Source organism: Penicillium arizonense (genome assembly GCF_001773325.1).
Source record: "Penicillium arizonense strain CBS 141311 chromosome Unknown PENARI_contig005, whole genome shotgun sequence".
Classification (NCBI taxonomy): Eukaryota; Fungi; Ascomycota; class Eurotiomycetes; order Eurotiales; family Aspergillaceae; genus Penicillium; species Penicillium arizonense.
In genome coordinates, this window is record NW_019173282.1 from 953,234 (window position 1) to 971,299 (window position 18,066).

Consider the following 18,066-nt stretch of genomic DNA (forward strand, 5'->3'; position numbering starts at 1 on the left):
AGAAAAGGGTTTCCAAACATTGTCCTTAGGTATACAACCATCACTCGCTATACCTCGCTATATCTACCAAGTGTGGATATCCGGAAGTCGCAGAGTTTAGGCCTGATGCCACTGTACCATAATCCATATGGAAGCTCGTTAATTTATTCATTTTTGATATTTCTTCGGGGTTCCGTTCGCAGTAGGGGCCTAAGCCAGGATATTTAAACCTGTCGTTTCTCCAGACAATAGATGGGCAGATCGACGCTTTAGCAGACAATTCCTTCGTCAACCAGTCCTCAATCCTACCAAGTGGTCATTACGTCAATATGCCTCAACTCTCTCAATATCTCAACTTCCTCTTAGCCCTTTCTCTCACCCCTCCCGTCCTCAGCGCTCCATCAACCCCGATGCTACCCCTCCCGGGCCTCCATAATCTCTTCACCCCGTTGGATGATTCTCCCATGCCACCAATACAACCACAAAAGGACGACCTAGGCCTCTTTTATGGTAAATGCTACCGGCTCGAAAACAACAAAAAGCAAAAGCTAGGCTACCAACAAGGCGCATACTACCGGTATGACGCAGACGATAACCGGCGCCCATTCCGCGTGTGCCGCTCCACCCGGGGATCTTGCAAGCGTGAGCAGGACGACCAAAACGTGTACAAGAACGACCGGTTTTATCTCTGGGATGGGCACGGTTCGGCTTGGTCCAAGGGTCCGACCTGGATTGGTTTCTCTGGGGTGTTTTTGTATCCGAATATTTACCGCGACATCGAGAACTATATTGCGCCATTTAAGGCGCATAAGAGTTGCGATCGCAGCGATCCACTTCGGGTGAATAATGATGATTTGGATGAGGAGAAGGATAAATGTTCGCTTTGTGTTAATTTGAAAAACAGCTACAATAACTACAATGGACTGGCGACGTACCCAACGGGTTATGTATATCAGACCGCGAATCCATCGGATTGTGTTTATTGGGTGTTTAAAGAGGTGGATTGTCCGGATGATGATTACATGGTGGAGGATGAGGATGAACTGTGACGGAACTTCGGTTGGTCCTATCTGATGCAGGCAAGGCCATTTATGAGGGATATATGTCTAGGCAAATTTTATTGATTTGACTGATTAAATTATATCTTTTCCTTGTTAAAGATTGTCTGGCTGGTTGGTAGTGTTTTTAAAATGGTTCGATTAAGCTTCTCTTGTGTGTCAAGCCTTTTGTGTATAGCACTGACAAATGGATGGATTATGTCCTTACCATGACCTCTTGCCATTAAGCGATTGGCAGGATACCATAACTATATGTATCCTTGTAAGCGGCTGGTGAATAGGGAAGGCCGAGAAAGTTTATTAGTTTGCAGGGCAGATTTCGCTGCCTTGGCGATCCAGTAAGCTTTAAATCTATAAGCCACAAGCCGCTAAGTAACGTATTTCACAAGCGAGCTGGAAGCCCGAGTGATCCGTCCGAAGACCACAAGCTTACGCCGCTCGTAGCGTTACGCCGACACGGGCTGCCTCTTTACCGAGTGGATCGACAATGCACCGGAGAGCGAACGCGCGAATGCCGCTTTCGCACGCTTGGATTTCCTTCACAGCCATTACCAGAAAGCCGGCAAGATCAGCAACGACGACATGCTGTACACCCTCGCTGTCTTGGCCTTGGAGCCGAAGCGCTGGATCGAGCAGTACGAATGGAGGAAGCTAAACGAGATGGAGCTTTGTGCTTGTAAGTTGGTCCAACTGCAACGATTACTGCGCACTTCCCGGGTCTTGCGAGTGGTCGTTAATGATGCTGTTTGGTCTCATAGTCGGCACGTTCTGGAAATCCGCTGGCGATGCCATGGGCATTTCGTACGAATGCCTTCCGTCGTACAAATCCGGCTTCACAGACGGCTTGCATTGGCTCGACGAACTCGCAATCTGGGTCGAAGCGTTCGAGTCGCAGCACATGGTTCCGGATACCAATTGTAACCTAGTCGCAGACCACACTACGGATCTGCTCAACTATACCCTGCCGAAGCCCTTGCATAACGCGGGCAAGAAATCTGTCACCGTCCTCCTGGACGAACGGCTCCGGAAAGCGATGATGTATCCCCGCGCCCCCGCTCCCTACTACAAAACCATCTTCACCATCTTCACCATCTTCACCATCTTCACCATCTTCACCATCTTCACCATCTTCACCATCTTCACCATCTTCACCATCTTCACCATCTTCACCATCTTCACCATCTTCACCATCCGCAAAAACATCATCAAATACTGCATGCCCCCGCGCCCGGCCTTTCTCCGCTACACCTTCAAGAAAACAAATCCCAAAACCGGCCGGATCAATTTCACGCGCTTTGATGCTGAACCCTGGTACGTCGAGCCCACATTACTGAATCGCTGGGGTCCAGCGGCCTGGGTACGGAGGCTGCAGGGTCTGCCGTTGCCTGGGAAGGGTTTCCAACCCGAGGGGTATGTGACGAGGGATGTGGGACCTGAGCGATGGGTGGGCAAGGGCGAGGTGGAGTTTGAAGCGTCAATGGCGAAGTTGATGGCGGAAGGAAGAGGCGGGTGCCCTTTTGCGAAGCTGTGATGATTTTCCTTTGACACACGATGCTTCGCCATGCGTCGGACTGAATGATTGAGCGAGCGAGGATGCAAGACACCCTGATAGGTCAGGGCTACGCTTGGGCGAAACGCGAATTTGGACGGGCCCGGAAACTGCGTTCGAATCTACCTCACCTTTGCGATCCACATACAGTAGAGTCTCTCTATAGCGGAGAGTCGAATAACGAAGCTATAACAGTCATTTCTAGCCACACCTGACTCTGCCGCTGAGCAGGGTCCAAGGGTGGGCACGGACCCACACTAAGTCACCGACTAATAGCCGCAGTCAACGGTCACAACTTAGAGGCGTATACAATCGAGAAAATTACCGTAATTACAGGTTGCGGCACCGGGTGACACCTGCGGAAACTGTTCGTGGCCCTACCAGATTTTGCAAATACTGTAAGAACCAGTACTGCTTTCGATAACTCGGAGCAGGCCATTCCCGAAGGAGTGAGACTGGGAGCCGGAACACAAAAGTCAGGCCATAGACGGGCCGGGAGCCATCCGAGCCCCACATAGTACTCTCCCCCAGATCCTTTCTTTGTTTACTCCCCTTTTCACGAAATAGTCTTCTCCTTCTCTTAGCCTCTGCTTCTTCTCTCTTATTCAAGACCTGCTAGGAACCACAATGTCTGTATCTTCTCCACTTTTTTGCACCCCTCCCCCCTTGGGTGGTTGAATTATACTCTTTTGTGGAATTTGTCGCATATTGACCCTTTTTCTCCTAGGAATTCTACCGTGCTGCCCCCCGGCACCTATTGGGGCCAATATCAGGATATTACCGAATCCAATACCCACCTGAGCGTGGCAGAGAGATTGTGGGTCGCATGGTATGCGTGGGTGCAGAATGATGTCCTGGCCACCGGCATCATGTCCTTCGTCATCCACGAGTTGTTCTACTTCGGCCGCTCTCTTCCGTGGATCTTCATCGATAGCTTAGGTTTCTTCAACAGATACAAGATTCAAAGTGTAAGTGGCAAGCCTAACACCTGGCACTAGCCGAAATCAACCCAATTCCAGCCGCTATCGAAACTAACATTCTGCTTCAGAGCAAAGTACCTTTATTACGCGAGCAATGGGATTGCGCCAAGTTTGTGCTTCTAAGCCACTTCACCGTCGAACTTCCTCAAATCTGGTATGTTCCTACCCTCGACGGAGTGGTATTCTACCCGACGTTTGCCTCTCCGGCCCGATTGAGTAATAACGGCTCTTCTAGGCTTTTCCACCCAATGGCCCAGTTCTTCGGTCTATCAACATCGATTCCTTTTCCGTCTCCTTGGACTATGACATATCAGATTGCAATATTTTTCGTGATGGAGGACACTTGGCACTATTTTTTCCACCGAGCTCTTCATTGGGGTCCACTCTATAAGGCTATTCACAAAATTCACCATCAGTATTCCGCACCATTTGGTTTGGCCGCCGAATATGCTTCTCCTATTGAAGTGATGATTCTCGGCTTGGGGACCGTCAGCTCCCCGATCCTCTGGTGTGCTTTCACCGGTAACCTGCATATCCTCACTATGTACATCTGGATTGTGTTGCGCTTGTTCCAGGCTGTCGATGCCCACAGTGGCTACGAATTTCCTTGGAGTCTTCACCATTTCTTGCCTTTCTGGGCTGGTGCTGATCATCACGACCTCCACCATGAGAAATTCATTGGGAACTACTCAAGCAGCTTCCGCTGGTGGGACTACCTCCTTGACACCGAATACACTCCGGATGCCCTGAAGCGCCGAAGAGAGAAAAAGGTGAAGGCAAAGAAGACACAATGATCTGAACGTTACCAGTGACGGTCTGCCTTTTTTCTTTTCAATTTGGGCGTTGGCTCTGTCTGGAGCTATTTACCTGATAGATGATAGCCTTTCTTATGGTACCCAGTCCGTTGCGACCCCATACCCCTGACTGGTCACTGAGCGATCAGTGAGCATTAGCCATACCTCACGTGACTGACTGATTTGATCACTGAGCCTGAGCCCGTGCTGAGACTTACTCACTGAGCCTGAGTTAGAGCGCCCTCGTAAAAGCGGCGGCAGCCAAAACAGGAAAGCCCCACCTGGCAGACCTTATCTGGTCTATATAGCTGCATATAGTTAGGTGTGTGGCCACGAGCGAATCTTCACTGACTTATACAGCCTTTGTAAGTTTAAGTCCTATATAAGGCCTTTTTATACTGGAAAAAGTACATACGGCCATAGGGTGTGGAGAATAGGGCTTCCTAAGCCACATAATCTACGCGGCTAATTCTCGAGGCGCCTTAAGACACTAAAGTGGCTAGGAAATCCGTCTTAAATTTTCGAAAGGTTTATGCAAGGAAAGCATAGTGTTTTAGGGTATAAACTAGAACAGATGTAAAAAAAGAGTATATTATTTTGATGACCGCGCAGCTTTATGATCAAAATTATGCAAAAACTGAGTCGAGCTAGGTCTATTGGTTTTACTAGGGCCTTAGTATTAGGTCGCCGGGTCAGGTCCCGGTTAGGAGACTTCGACCCGGACCCAGGCTAGGTTAGGTTTTGGGTCGGACCCTTCGACCCAAATTAGGTTATACGGAAGTCTACAAACTGTCATTTCCGATACCTAGCTTATGTGCAAATGATACTAGTGATCCTGCTCATCAATATCATCGGCCTGCTAGCCACAGCTTTCTCCTATTTGACGCTTCCTGACACCTACCCGATATTGCTAGGCTTGTCAGTGGCATTTTCTGTCTTAGTAGGATGACTTACACTTCTTTCAACGATGATATTACTCTAGGCTCGTATATCCCTTTTTCCTCGGTCCCCTAGAGCGCAAAAAGTCATCACTAATATACGTCGGCCGACTAACATTCTCGCAGCTAACGTTCCAGCCTGCCACTCCAATGGCTTCCGGTGTAATCGGCTGTCTTCCATTAGAAGACAGTCGGTGGTTTGAATCCGCCTTCTCACCTGCAGAAATTCCCGGTCGGTTTTCCCGACATTAGTTTGTTAAGGTGGGTACTATACGAACTTGAACCAGGCAGGGTGACCGCATGGCTGACATGGGATTCTTGGTATGGACCAGTCGACCAACGGCATGTTGGCCTAAGGAAGGATCTAGTCCGTATCAGAGCCCAGCTCCCATTTCCCTTGTCTGTACGAGGGCACCTTGTGACGGATAGAGAGAGCTTCGATCTGGCGGGGTACATCATCCTCCATCGTGTTTAAGCGGGGTACGCATAGATGACTTGGACAGTACCGCGACACAAGTCGGGAGCGCAGAAACCGGTTGAATCTTCGATCCTAAACCGACGAATTCCTTGATTCTAGCGAGTTCTCCACACTCTGAAATCATTCTTTGCTATTTATGGAGAACCATCAACAAAAGCTCCTGCCAGTGTTGAGAAATTCGCGGGGCCCACGGGGTGGATGTAACGCTACTCGGTGCGATGTCTTTGATGCGGAGTACATGTAGTGGCGGTGATGCGCATGTCTCACCTGCCACACGTGTTGATTGGCCGTGGGACGGACCCTCGGGCGGTGGCCTGACAATTCATGACATAGAACGGGTGCCATGTCTTAGATCAAAGGCCTCCCATATGTATTCCATCGGTACATCATCGCTACTACCTGTGGTCCGAGCAGCAGACCTATATGAAGACCGCCAATTCCTTCCCTTGTCGGGAGGGAAACAGATAATCCAAGCTTCTATTGCAAAACAAAAAGCGAAATACCAACCATGAAGACCTCCCTGATCACATTTGGTGCCCTCCTCGGCCTGGTCTCGGCCCAGAATGCCGTCGTGAACAACCACTGTGCCACCTCGGTGTATGTGCAGTCGTTCCCTTACGATGGCAGCGCCCCCGGCCCTCTCACCACCGTTCCAAAGGGGGGAACTTTCTCCGAGAAATTTAGAGCATCTGGCTCGGTACGTACTCCGTCCTATTCGGCCCGCGCAATACTCCATATAGCAAGGGAGACTGACTGGAGATCGAATGTGCAGACGGTCAAGATCGCCAAGACAAAGACGCTGGATAAGCCTCTCTTCTTTGGCTATTCGTTCTCGTCCAACCCGGACTACGCGTACTGTGAGTGCACCCAATCTATCTTTCAGCTAGGAATCTTTTATTAACCGCATCGTTCTTCAAGATGAATTGAGCACGGAATGGGGGAACCCCTTCGCAGCGAATCCTAACTCGCTCAGTCCCGGGGACGGTTGTGAGGTCTTTGACTGTGCGGCCAATGATGCCGCCTGCTACAGTACCCCAGCTCATAAGAAGGTCTATGGGTGCCCCCAGCCAGTCACCCTGACGGCGGACCTGTGTCAGTAACTATGTCGCCTACACTCTGTAATGTGGTAGGGTTATGGGCATATCTCACTGTTTCCTTGTCCTTACTTCAACCAATCGCAGCCCGTCTCAAGGATAACTATGTGTGAGAATGAGACAGGCATTGTCGTGACACCAGTATTATGTGGGAGACTATAAATAATCATAATGAAAGAAAAATACAACACACAACCACAACACTAGTAGCACCCTATACTCTAGTAGCAATTGGAATCAGAGCTCGCACCACTTCTCCCCCTCTAAAGTACAAGAGTGTTGGGGGAAAGGCCTGCACAGTAAGAAGATGAGACGGATGCCACCTTTGATCCCGGCCGGGTCTTAGCCGGTTCGCGGAAGGTGGGTTGCATAAACAAACAGCAGCAACACAAACAAAAAGGAAAAGTAGAGGAAAAATCACTTCCCCAGCTTCGCGCCCTTCTCAGCTAGCTTCTTGAGCCCCCTGATAGGCCCGTAAGACTATCGCTGGTAGGCTTTGCTTGAAGTCTCCAGCCAGCGGGAGGGCCAACGAAGAGGATAGGGGTGAGAGCCTCGGGGTCAGGGCTGCTGCTGGTGGTGTTGATCATGTCGGTGGGATCGGGGGCGGTAATCGTGGTGGTGGTAGTATACGCCGCTTTATCAGGGTCGGCGTCGCATAACACCCACAGGCGAGGGTGGGGCTTGGTGGTCAGCACAGGAAAGACCTATGCATTGAAAGGATGCTTACCACCCTCCTGGTTGCCACATTCTGCTTCCACACCCTCGCCTCCTCCAAGTATCGCAGCGTAAGCACCTGCTGGGGGTCCTCGTATGGAGACAATTTATGAGTTCAGAAAATGCTAAGACGGTGAGGGGTACGGTAGTTGGTAGGAAATTGAGCATTTGCATCTAATACGCCTCAATAAATAGGTAGGAAATAGAGTATTGAATGTTGCCTACAGTGCTATTGATAAAATACTAGGCAGTCTCCATAAGAATATACCGTTTTACTTAATTTTTTCATCTCTTTTTCCACCTCTTTTTTCGCCTATTTTCGAGTGCCTCGGGTTAATCATATAAATTATATAAAAGTAAGGGGTATGAAAGGACTTATTGCTTATGAATATACGAGCTAATCGAGGTATATTAAATATAATGTAGGCAATATATAATACTTAATTAGGCCTTAGTAAAAAAAGGGGTAGCTAGCCTTATAAAAGTGAGTAGGTCATAAAGGCGATATAAAAGACAGTGAAGAATTTATAGGGGAAGCCCGTTTTGGCCCGATGGCGGTAATAGACTGCCATGCCGTAGACCACTGCGGCTGAAAGAACTGATCGGCGATCTAACGCGTCCAACCCTTGACGTCCCGAAATAAGATAAATGAACCTACAAGTCTATCATGATCGATGGCTGGCTGTAGGCGAGGATCGACGACAACGTCCGGAGGGTGGTGGAGGGGGAATTCGAAAAGTGAAAAGGTGAATTGTACGCGATTCCCGTCATCTTTAGTGTTCATGACAAGTGACCTTCGTCATGATTCGCATAGGACTCGGGGTTGATCCGTCATACTTGAAAATTTTCTCGGTCATGTCACATTCTTCCTGCTTCAACCTTTCAATATCTTTCCTTATTGTTGAAGATTCTTATTTTATATCTCGTCTCCCCCACCACAAGGTACTTAGTAAATGTTACCCTTTACCTTATTCTCATACTAAGCTCCATCCACCATAGGATCATGAAAGCCTCCAGCAAGCCAACGCTTGAAACCTATAGATATAATCCTGAGTATCTGGTATACGCATCAAAACGCTTCAGGCGGTCCGACATCACTGATTTAATTCATGCCGAGCTCGCTCTACGTGAATTATCGCAGTGTGAGGAAACGTTACTCCATAGGGTTCAAGCCTTACAAAAGGCCACAGCTATCGAGTCTGATAGAACCCAGCTCGAAAATGCCAAGCAGCAGCTTGAAAAGGCTCAAGCACATTTTCCTAGAATGGAGCACGCCCTTTACCGAGCGGAGACTATGCTTTGTCCGTTGCTCAAAAAGGCGTACGATAGTCTAAGACGTGATGCTAAATGGTTTATGCGTGAAGAAATGGTTCAGGATTGTTCGGAGCAAGGTGGATGTTGCAGCCGGGAATGTGGATGCTGCTCACGGAGGCATCTATCTAAAAGAAAGAAAGGTAGAGGCCATTGTACTTTAGAATGTTGGTGTTGTATCGGCTTTCGAGGCTTCGAGCTTCCAGAGGAAGAAAAACAGGAGGTCAGAAACGACTTCAAAAAACGGATTGAACTACCTGAATCGGCCTATTTCGAAAATTTAGGAATTTGGCTTTTTCGCCCATTGAAGCTCCAGAGATTTTCAAATATAAAATCCCGGTGGCAGCAAACTTTTGAACGGGGTTCCACTGATAAAGACTCATGAAAATGTCCTTGCTCTAGCTTTGCTTGAGAATCATTTGCTGGCCGGGTTCCTATGGGACGAGTGTCTCTCAATTCTTGCGCTTTCTAGCATCATCGTAGAGAGCTATAGACAAGTAGTTTAATGATCCCTCTGCCCTTTTGGTTCCCTCTTATAGAGGTGACAAGACTTATGCAAATAAAATCCATTCATATTTGAAACAACAGACCTCTATCCCTCTGACCTTTTTGATCGACTCATCGTTTCTACACCCTCCTCACTCATTCTAACTTTCTCCGTTCGTCTTTCCTCTCTTTCTCTTTCTCTAACTACTACAGCTTCAACTTCATCTGCAGAACCAATGCAGACAGGCATGACATCCGCCTGGTCGATTTATACACCATTCAATCTGGCGACAGCTGTAATACAATTGATACAAAATACGGTGTCACCTTTGCTCGGCTGAACGCGTGGAACCCTGCCATCGGCGATGACTGTCAATCTCTTTCACCTGGCTATTCCATCTATGTCTCTGTGGCCTCCACTACGACTAGCATAACCGCCGCTGCGCCAACGCAGACAGGAATGACTTCTTCTTGTGCAGGACTATACGCTATCAAGTCCGGCAACGGTTGTGTTTTGTGTTGCGATTGAAAGTACATACGATGTCACTTTTGCCCAGCTTTATGCTTGGAACCCCGCCATCGGTGACGGTTGCCAATATCTCTCACCCGGCTACGCCATCTGTGTCGCCGTCAAGTCCACTTCCACGACTACCACATCGACGGTAGTACCGACTGAAACCACGTCCAGTGTATCTTGTAGTGAATACTACACTAAAGTTAAAGGTGTGCAGACGGGTATCACCACGTCATGCACGAGTTTCTATATTAGGCGGGACCCCTCTTCTGGAGATGAGTTCCTAGTGATTCCGGACTATCTAATTCCTGCAGATTCGGTGAAGAAACTGTGATAGTATATTAGCTAGGCATAGTCAATTCTGCAAACTCCACCTACAGTGACACAGCAAATGTTTTAACACCATTGGACAAACCGTTTTTAGACCGTTTTTAGACCGCTTTTTAGGCTCCCTTATCGCAAACCGAAGAGCAAGTCTTTATCATCTTATTTTCTAAACGTTTTTGCTTTAGTGAGTGCTTTTTATAGAAGACAAGATTCAACCTAATCCACAACAGTTAAGTGTTTTATCAGGAAACCAGTCTAGGGGTGTTGAAAAATCGAATTTTTAGCCGGCAGAATCTGAGTAATCAAAGGAGTGTCAAAACTATTGCTGCGTCACTGTATATGGAGATAAGACTCATGGCGTGGCGTGTCGCTTCCAGCGTCAGGACCGCACTGTCCTTGAAAATGCGGTCCCTGGAGGCATAGGCGAGGAACTGGCCGATATGTTCGATTACATCGGAGACTTCAGTTATGATGGTTGTGATCCAAGCGCTGTCTACCCCAAAGACGTAGGTCTTTTCGCTACATCTATATCGTGAACCCTTCTTACATTCAATATAGCTTAGCGTGCCTGTTCCGGTCTATACTATCGAGGAATATATCAAGGAGGAAGACTGGTCTGGAGTCCTTTGGGCTCAAGCAATCGGTTGACTGGTATATTACTACCTCACCCCGTATGTGTATATCGTTCTATACTCCGTAGTCAGCACTCAATTACTTGATCTCTGATCATTACTTTCTTGAAATGTTACTCCGCCTCGATGTGACTCTCATTAAATGGGCATTCGGTTAGTTTAGGAAGCAATAACATTAAAATCTACAGATTGTGTGAGATTTAAACATGTCTAACTGTAGGTAATGGGCGTATAAGAACAGTTTGACGCCATGAAGGATACAGGATAACTGTAAAACAAAATACGTATTGTTTGAGGTGAAACGGGGTTTGTTTGCAGCATAAGTAAAACTGAAACCACCTAGTGTTTCAATAGACTGATAGCAGACTAGGTATTCAAAGACTAACTTAGGTATTTACAGTCTCAGTAGCTCTGAGCGTAACAGCGGCCCTCGACAGTACATGTCCAAAATTCAATCTGATTAAGTGGTACGAGGAGGATATTTACACTCCAAGGCATCAAAATAAAGTTGAAGGCAAGTTCCACATGGGGTTTCAGCCGCACTAGTGGCTGTCCCGGTGACTTGGTCAAGGTCCATCTCCAGCCTCAATATTCGATAACCGACACAATACAAGGAGGGATTATATTTGGCCCTATGATCACATGTAAGGTGAACCCCTAGTTATCGATGTAAAATACCAACCCCTCCAAACATTCCATCTGAAACAGTAGCATTCCTCACATAGCGTGTCTAGCTTCTAGAATATTTCAAGTAGGCAACCAAATAAAACATCTGGCATCCCTTACATCCTATTATGGTAATAGGCCACATAGCCGTGACCCGCCAAGGAGTGGTTTCCAAACATTTTTACTAAAATTATCCAAGTCTTTGACCCTAGATGACGAATACACTATGTACGCGGCCAGTGTAATCACAAATCAGCCACGTGACAGGCACTGAGTCATGCTAAGTAATAATAACATAATCAGAGTCACAAAGAAACAAGCCACACCTGCAATCAATATCCATCGATCGCAACAAGAAAAAAACTCTTCATACATGCAGCCAAACAAAAAATCCCAAAATAAAAAAAGAAGAAAAAAGTTAAAAACCAGTCCACGGCGATACCCGGAGGCCGACATTCCGGCACGAAAATAGCAACCTTCCAGAAGCCCGAAAACAACCACACCAAACCCAAAATGGAAAAGAACTAAGCCACCCAATACACCCCTTCTAGAAAGGACTGGAAATTACCAATACATGCAGATGCATGACTGCAGCCATAGCATACGGTAACAGGCTAAACCGGCAACGGAGAACGTCGTAACGGAAATACCGACTACGTGGCTGTGCACCTGCAAGACGCCCACCAATGAAAAGCATTGAAAATTCTTCCTGCATTAGACAGTTTCTAAATATGAGATTTTAGTTGCGCTAGTTGGCTCGTAGAGCTTGTTCATGCTGCCCGTGAACCCTGCCCAGGTGATTAGAGTGCTGACACTTTTTTGGTCGGGATTGCTTGCCGATAAGAAAAATTTTTCATGCAGGGGTTCTGTTTTGGTAACGGCCTTGGGGTTGTTTTCGTGTTGGGTATTGTCTTGATGTAGAAGGTCGCTATCTTTTGTTCAATTTGGGAAGGTGTCTTACACCAGCTATACGCAGGTGCACCTGATTTTTCCGGACTTGCATTTTATACTGTACTTGATCTAATCTACGTGGACCAGACACTTGGATCAGCTGGCGCTGGCGCTCAACTTGCCACCCCCAGACTTTTGTACCGAATAGCCCGGGTAGCCCGAGTAGCCCCGTTTCTTTATCCTTTTCCGGATGCCTCTGTGTTTAGCAGGTATACTCGACGCCAAGATCTCGGATCTAAGTGTATAGTGCAGAGTGCAGAATCCGGAGACGGGCCAGACTGTTCGGTAGGTACACACGGCACATCCCCGGACCCGTCTCGGCCTGTCCAGACCGGGGTTAGGCGGATTGTCCGAGAACTTGCCGATTTTCTCAATATTTTCAATTGTAGTCACATGTGCAGTGGGGGTAGCTACTGAACTGCAGTAATGTCTTGTTGTTTCTGGCTAGGGAAATGCTCAAGGTGAAAGGATCGGGATTTGCCACTTCGTGTGCTCGGCTCGGAGCCTATCGATCCGATCTGATATTCATTTAGGGTCAGAGCCATGTGCACGGTCGGAGCATGACAGCGCTAGTAGAATTTGTTTTAGTCTGCAGTTTTTACACTTTTTACACTTTTTACGGCTGTCAGTTCCGCGTGGCAGCGTGAACTAGGTGATCAGATCTACAGGGAGAATTTTATCCCAGTCACAGTTTTAATTATTTTTGATTGCCTTTTTTCAAATACATTTATTTACGTTTATTTATTCCTGCAGTGGTTAGTAGTTAGTCATATATGAGTCGACTCACCATGTGACCATTCCAGTCCCAAAATGGGTACTTCCCGCCGAGCCTATCGCGAGCTAGAGACAAGCGCTTACCATCGAACTACGCAACTAAGACAACAGGTTGCAACTTGAACACAAAATTTGTGGGGTGACTCAAGATCGAGTCAGCTGGTCAACGATCCATGGACTGCATTGTCCGGCTTCTATCATGCCATGGTCAGCTGACTCGACGGCCGATAAGTCTCAGCGGAACCCGCCGATTGGAGACATGTCAAGACAATGACTTGCTTCACAGCCACACTCAACCGAGTCTCCAGATCCGATAAACAGGCATCACAGTTTGGAGAACGTGTACATGCCAGTCCTAGCTTCCCCATGTGGGAATGCTATACCGTTGGGGCGGCGGTCCCGAGCCAATGGACACTAGCCACATCGAGATGTGGCTAGTGTGAGTAAGGACAATATGGACTGTACGGAGTACAGGGGGGAGCACAGCTCTCCAACAAATCCACTACCATGTGAGTTACAGATTGACTACCAATCAGTTCTAGCAGGTTCTGTTTGACTCACAGTTGGGCCGAATGTCAAGTCCCGAAAAGTAGGTGTGGCTCAGCCCTAAGGAATCCCTCGGCCGACTCCACCCCCATTCTTCCTAGTCCTAATTTTGGCGCAGTCACCCGAGTATAGTCGAGCTAGTTCTAGACAAGGAAAATTCTTCTAAGCGACCTTGGCCGTTGGGTTGAATATTTGGGTAATTTTCACCGTAAATCAACAAACATCACCCCCTTACTATCTTGAACAGTCCAATAACAAAACACTAATATTAAATATTAATGCCCACTGGGCAGCCATAAGTAAATGGTGGAGTATGTGGCTTTCTTAATGTAAGCCACAGAAGATCCCCAGATCAGTGGGACTCGGTATGGTATGTAATATTACCGGACTACTCTCGATCTGGCCTAGCGTAGATCCTATACGGTATTTCGGAGACTCCGTTACTTACTGTGAGGTCATGGCCTACTTATAAGTCTTGTCCCTCCCTCTCATTCATTACTCATACTTCCAACTCTTGATATCATATATCTTCTTACTTTCCTCCGGTCGAGTCATTACCCAGAACCAAACTCACCCTCACCCAGTACCAACCAAATCTACCTCTCATCCATCGATCAGGCTCCCGACGTTTCCAGACTCTTCGCTACCCCAAGCTTCGACTCAAAGTCTGTTACAAACCGACACGGCAATTGATCAGGAAATCTTATTCGGATCTTGTGCCCTCGGATTTCGCATATAAAGCTCGCCTTACCCGGTGGCGAATCCTCTGACGTCCCCCACCATAATGCTTATGTACCCACGTAAGGGTCTCATCACCGATCCATACAACCCAGAGGACATCATCATACAAGACGACCAGTACCCACCTGAGTTCTATTCGGAGTCGAACTGTCAACGCCTGCAATCGCCGTTCGAGTGCCACCCCAGTGTACAGCTTTCTCCGCCATCTTCCGCACCTTCCTCGCCTTCCTTCTCCTCTCCGACCTTCTCTATTCCTTACCCACAAACGTCGGAATCGCAGTCGTTTGGGGCTCCTTCGATGACCCCAGCTTCTTCTTACAACCCGTCGTTTGACATCCAGGGTTCCAATTCGCCTCACTATCTTCCTCAATACCCTCAACAATACTATACCCCCATGTTGGCGCAACAGCCTCTCGCCACCAACCAAGGGTGGGATAACAACCTGCAGTTGCTGAGTCCTGCGCGTATTCCTTACGCCGGTGTGCAGAAGCGCACTTCGCCTCCATCACCTGCCAACAACTTCCACCGTCGTTCCAACAGCTCAAACAAGCCGTTGCCCACGCCAGTGCAGACCCCGCTCCAGAACTCCTTCCTCGCGACACCCTTCCAGAACTTCGATCCTGCCTCTCAAGATGGTCACAACGCCGATGCCGAGTCTGCGATGAGAAAGGCCATCATGGACCAGCAGAAGCAGTCACCTTCCCAGCCGCTGCAGAGCGACTACTCTATGGCTCCATCGGTGTCAACCATGAGCCACAACTCCCCAGTGACCCCACAGACCAGCCTGGACGAGATTGACGATGCAGCTAAGATGAATGGTGAGAAGCAAATGATTGACCAGTGGATGGACCAGTACTTACAAGTCGACGCAGAATACACCTCTAACGGTATGCCAATGGGAGTGCCTAAGCTGGACAGGACCATCTCCGATATCTACCAGGACGAGCTCTACAACCCTTCCATCATGGCTGCTCCCCAGGTGTCCAAGCCAATGGGTCAGAACCAGCTCAACCCGCGCAACTTCATGGCCGATCGCCTCCAGGCTGCCAACCAGGGACACATGTCTGCTCGCTCTCAATCTCCTGCCAACAGACGGGATCGTTCGCCTTTCCGCCCTTCTTCTCCGTTCGCGGGTGATATGGGTAGCAACCTCCAGCAGCCTCAAATGACTACCAGTGTTCCCATGACACAGAATGTGATGCAGGGAATGAACGGATCTCAGCCCAATCCTACCGGAGATATCAAGACCATGTCCCCCAAGGACGCAGTTTTGGATTTCCAGGATGGCGACGACCCAGCTCTCCCAGCTCTGTTCCCCCCGGGCCTACCTCAGGGTGACTTCAACCTGGGTGATACGCTTGGTCTGCGACGCGACAGCGGCTCAATGCGACCGATGGAAGGTTTCCCTCAATACACAACCGCCATGTCGCAGCCTCAATTCGCATTCGCTCAGCCCCCAAGCCACCGCCCTTCGCAGACCAATCTCTTGCAGCAGACACCTGATTTCCCGTCTGTATCAGTGGAATCTAGCGAGACCTCGCCGCAAGCTCAGGTCAACCTGCCAATGGAGAGCATCCCCCGACCGGACAACACCACCTCCGATGCTGGCACATACACCTGCACCTACCACGGCTGCGCATTCCGCTTCGATTCTCCCTCTCGCCTGCAGCGCCACAAGCGCGAAGCCCACCGGCAAACTACACCGGGCGGCCACCTCATCAGCCGCGACACCACTCTACGCAATTCCCAGGCCGGCCCCCACCGGTGCGAGCGCATCAACCCATCTACGGGCAAAGCATGCAATTCGGTCTTCTCTCGACCCTACGATCTTACCCGGCATGAACATACGATCCACACAGCGGGCAAGCAAAAGGTCCGCTGTCACATCTGTAACGAGGACAAGACATTCAGCCGAAACGATGCTCTGACAAGGCGTAAGTTACACCCGTTGATCTATTACATTCTCAAACTAACTATAATTACAGACATGCGAGTGGTGCATCCCGAAATCGACTGGCCAGGCAAGCAGCGTAGGAGGAGAGATTGAGGGCGCCTTCTACGTCATGGTCCACCAGATCGGCATACCTAACGTCATATGGTGGACCCACTCAGCCCCACTTTGGGCCCCTGTAAAATCCGGGGCTCGTCATTATGACGATGTGTATTCTTTACATTCTTATGTGTACGATTTTACGAGTTTTGCATGCGTTTGCATTGGTGGTGTGGTTTATGTTTACGGTTTATGGAAACGGATATATGGTGTTGTTTGGTGTTGTATATGGTCTTTCCCTTTGTTTGTTCTGTTTCTTTTTTCGAGCGCAGTACAGTTGCTGGTTCTCTTGTACTATAGTACATTCCTCCAAAAAATTGTACATTAGCTGGACCTTGGGATTTATTGGAAATATAATAATTCAATTTCAAATTGGTGCTCCGTGGCGATCGGGATCGTCTGAAACACACAGCTACAGTAAAGTATCTCTCCCTCTCTTTGGAGTTCGCAGTATGTATGTTCATCCCTTGAATCACGGTTTCAATTTCTCGTACCTAGGTACTGTACTCAATCCATCCGTAATATCAGCCACAGCATGCCCTTGCTAGAGAGTAAGTTATCTGTATGTCACTACCCACCAACAGTAGTACAGTAGTACAGTACACAATGAAACCCAGATGTCATCAGTCATCGGGACAATAATCATAAGGGCCCAAGGATAATATCCAGTTCTGAATCTATACTAATCATGTTTGAACAGGTCATATATCCAGAGCAAACTGGATATTGAATCTATGAAACTTGTAGTTGTACCGTCTGCTGAAGGCTATGTACATGTATGATCCCATCATTGCGTAGGCACCCGGTCGCGGACCCTGGTTCGCATGAATCATGAACCATCGAGTGTGGAGAGTTTGATAAGATATGAGATAGCTTGGGTATTTGAACGGGGATCGTGACTTGTAATTATTTGGATTGAAAATTGGATCATATTGATTTCATTGTTCGATTTGGAAGTTCATTGGTTTTTGGTTAATGGTTTGGTGTGGTTTACTTGAGGGGTACGGCTGTTATACTCCAGTCCAATCATTGTTTTCTTAATGTCAACCCTAACCCTGACTCTTCCAAGCTGCGGAGTAGAGTAGCTGTAAAGATCGGGTGTTGGTATCCTTGTCCCCCGGTCTAGTATACAAGTGAATGTAAAATTAACTTAAACGTAAACGTCGATGATGTGATTTGATTATATTAACACCACACATTGACTTATGTCACAATCATTGTCATTGTGGTACTAACCTTGACATTGTTGTCATCATCATCCACGGAGCAACCTTGTAAACCAATAAATCAGATAATCCTGTGAGACACGAGGTACGTACCTATGTACATGTCCACGTACACATTTACGGAGTACTCCCCTCCCTACCCCTTACCCCTACGCCAAAACCAAAAATCAAAATTAAGTTACATGTAGCGGAAAGCGCACCCTATGTCAATCCCATGTCAATCCATGCTCATGTGGATCCCCAATACTGTACAGGCCC

General features: G+C 48.1%; 3 protein-coding genes across 3 annotated transcripts; all 3 read left to right on the plus strand.

Moving 5' to 3' along the window:
• Window positions 1-308: 308 nt before the first annotated feature.
• PENARI_c005G05466 (sterol desaturase family protein) lies at window positions 309-4,360 on the plus strand (the record flags this gene model as incomplete). The annotated part of the gene is made up of 5 exons (XM_022629752.1): window positions 309-926; window positions 1,482-1,713; window positions 1,796-2,447; window positions 3,314-3,554; window positions 3,635-4,360. The coding sequence occupies 5 exons, from the start codon at window positions 309-311 to the stop codon at window positions 4,358-4,360; spliced, it is 2,469 nt and encodes an 822-aa protein (XP_022490549.1).
• A 1,924-nt stretch (window positions 4,361-6,284) lies between these two features.
• Window positions 6,285-6,876, plus strand: PENARI_c005G08717 (uncharacterized protein; the record flags this gene model as incomplete). Its single annotated transcript, XM_022629913.1, has 3 exons — window positions 6,285-6,473; window positions 6,549-6,633; window positions 6,695-6,876. 3 exons carry the CDS (start codon window positions 6,285-6,287, stop codon window positions 6,874-6,876), a joined length of 456 nt encoding a protein of 151 aa, XP_022490101.1.
• Window positions 6,877-14,575: 7,699 nt separating this feature from the next.
• Window positions 14,576-16,579, plus strand: PENARI_c005G01935 (stress-regulated transcription factor RPN4; the record flags this gene model as incomplete). The annotated part of the gene is made up of 2 exons (XM_022629602.1): window positions 14,576-16,466; window positions 16,518-16,579. The coding sequence occupies 2 exons, from the start codon at window positions 14,576-14,578 to the stop codon at window positions 16,577-16,579; spliced, it is 1,953 nt and encodes a 650-aa protein (XP_022490586.1).
• Window positions 16,580-18,066: the final 1,487 nt, after the last annotated feature.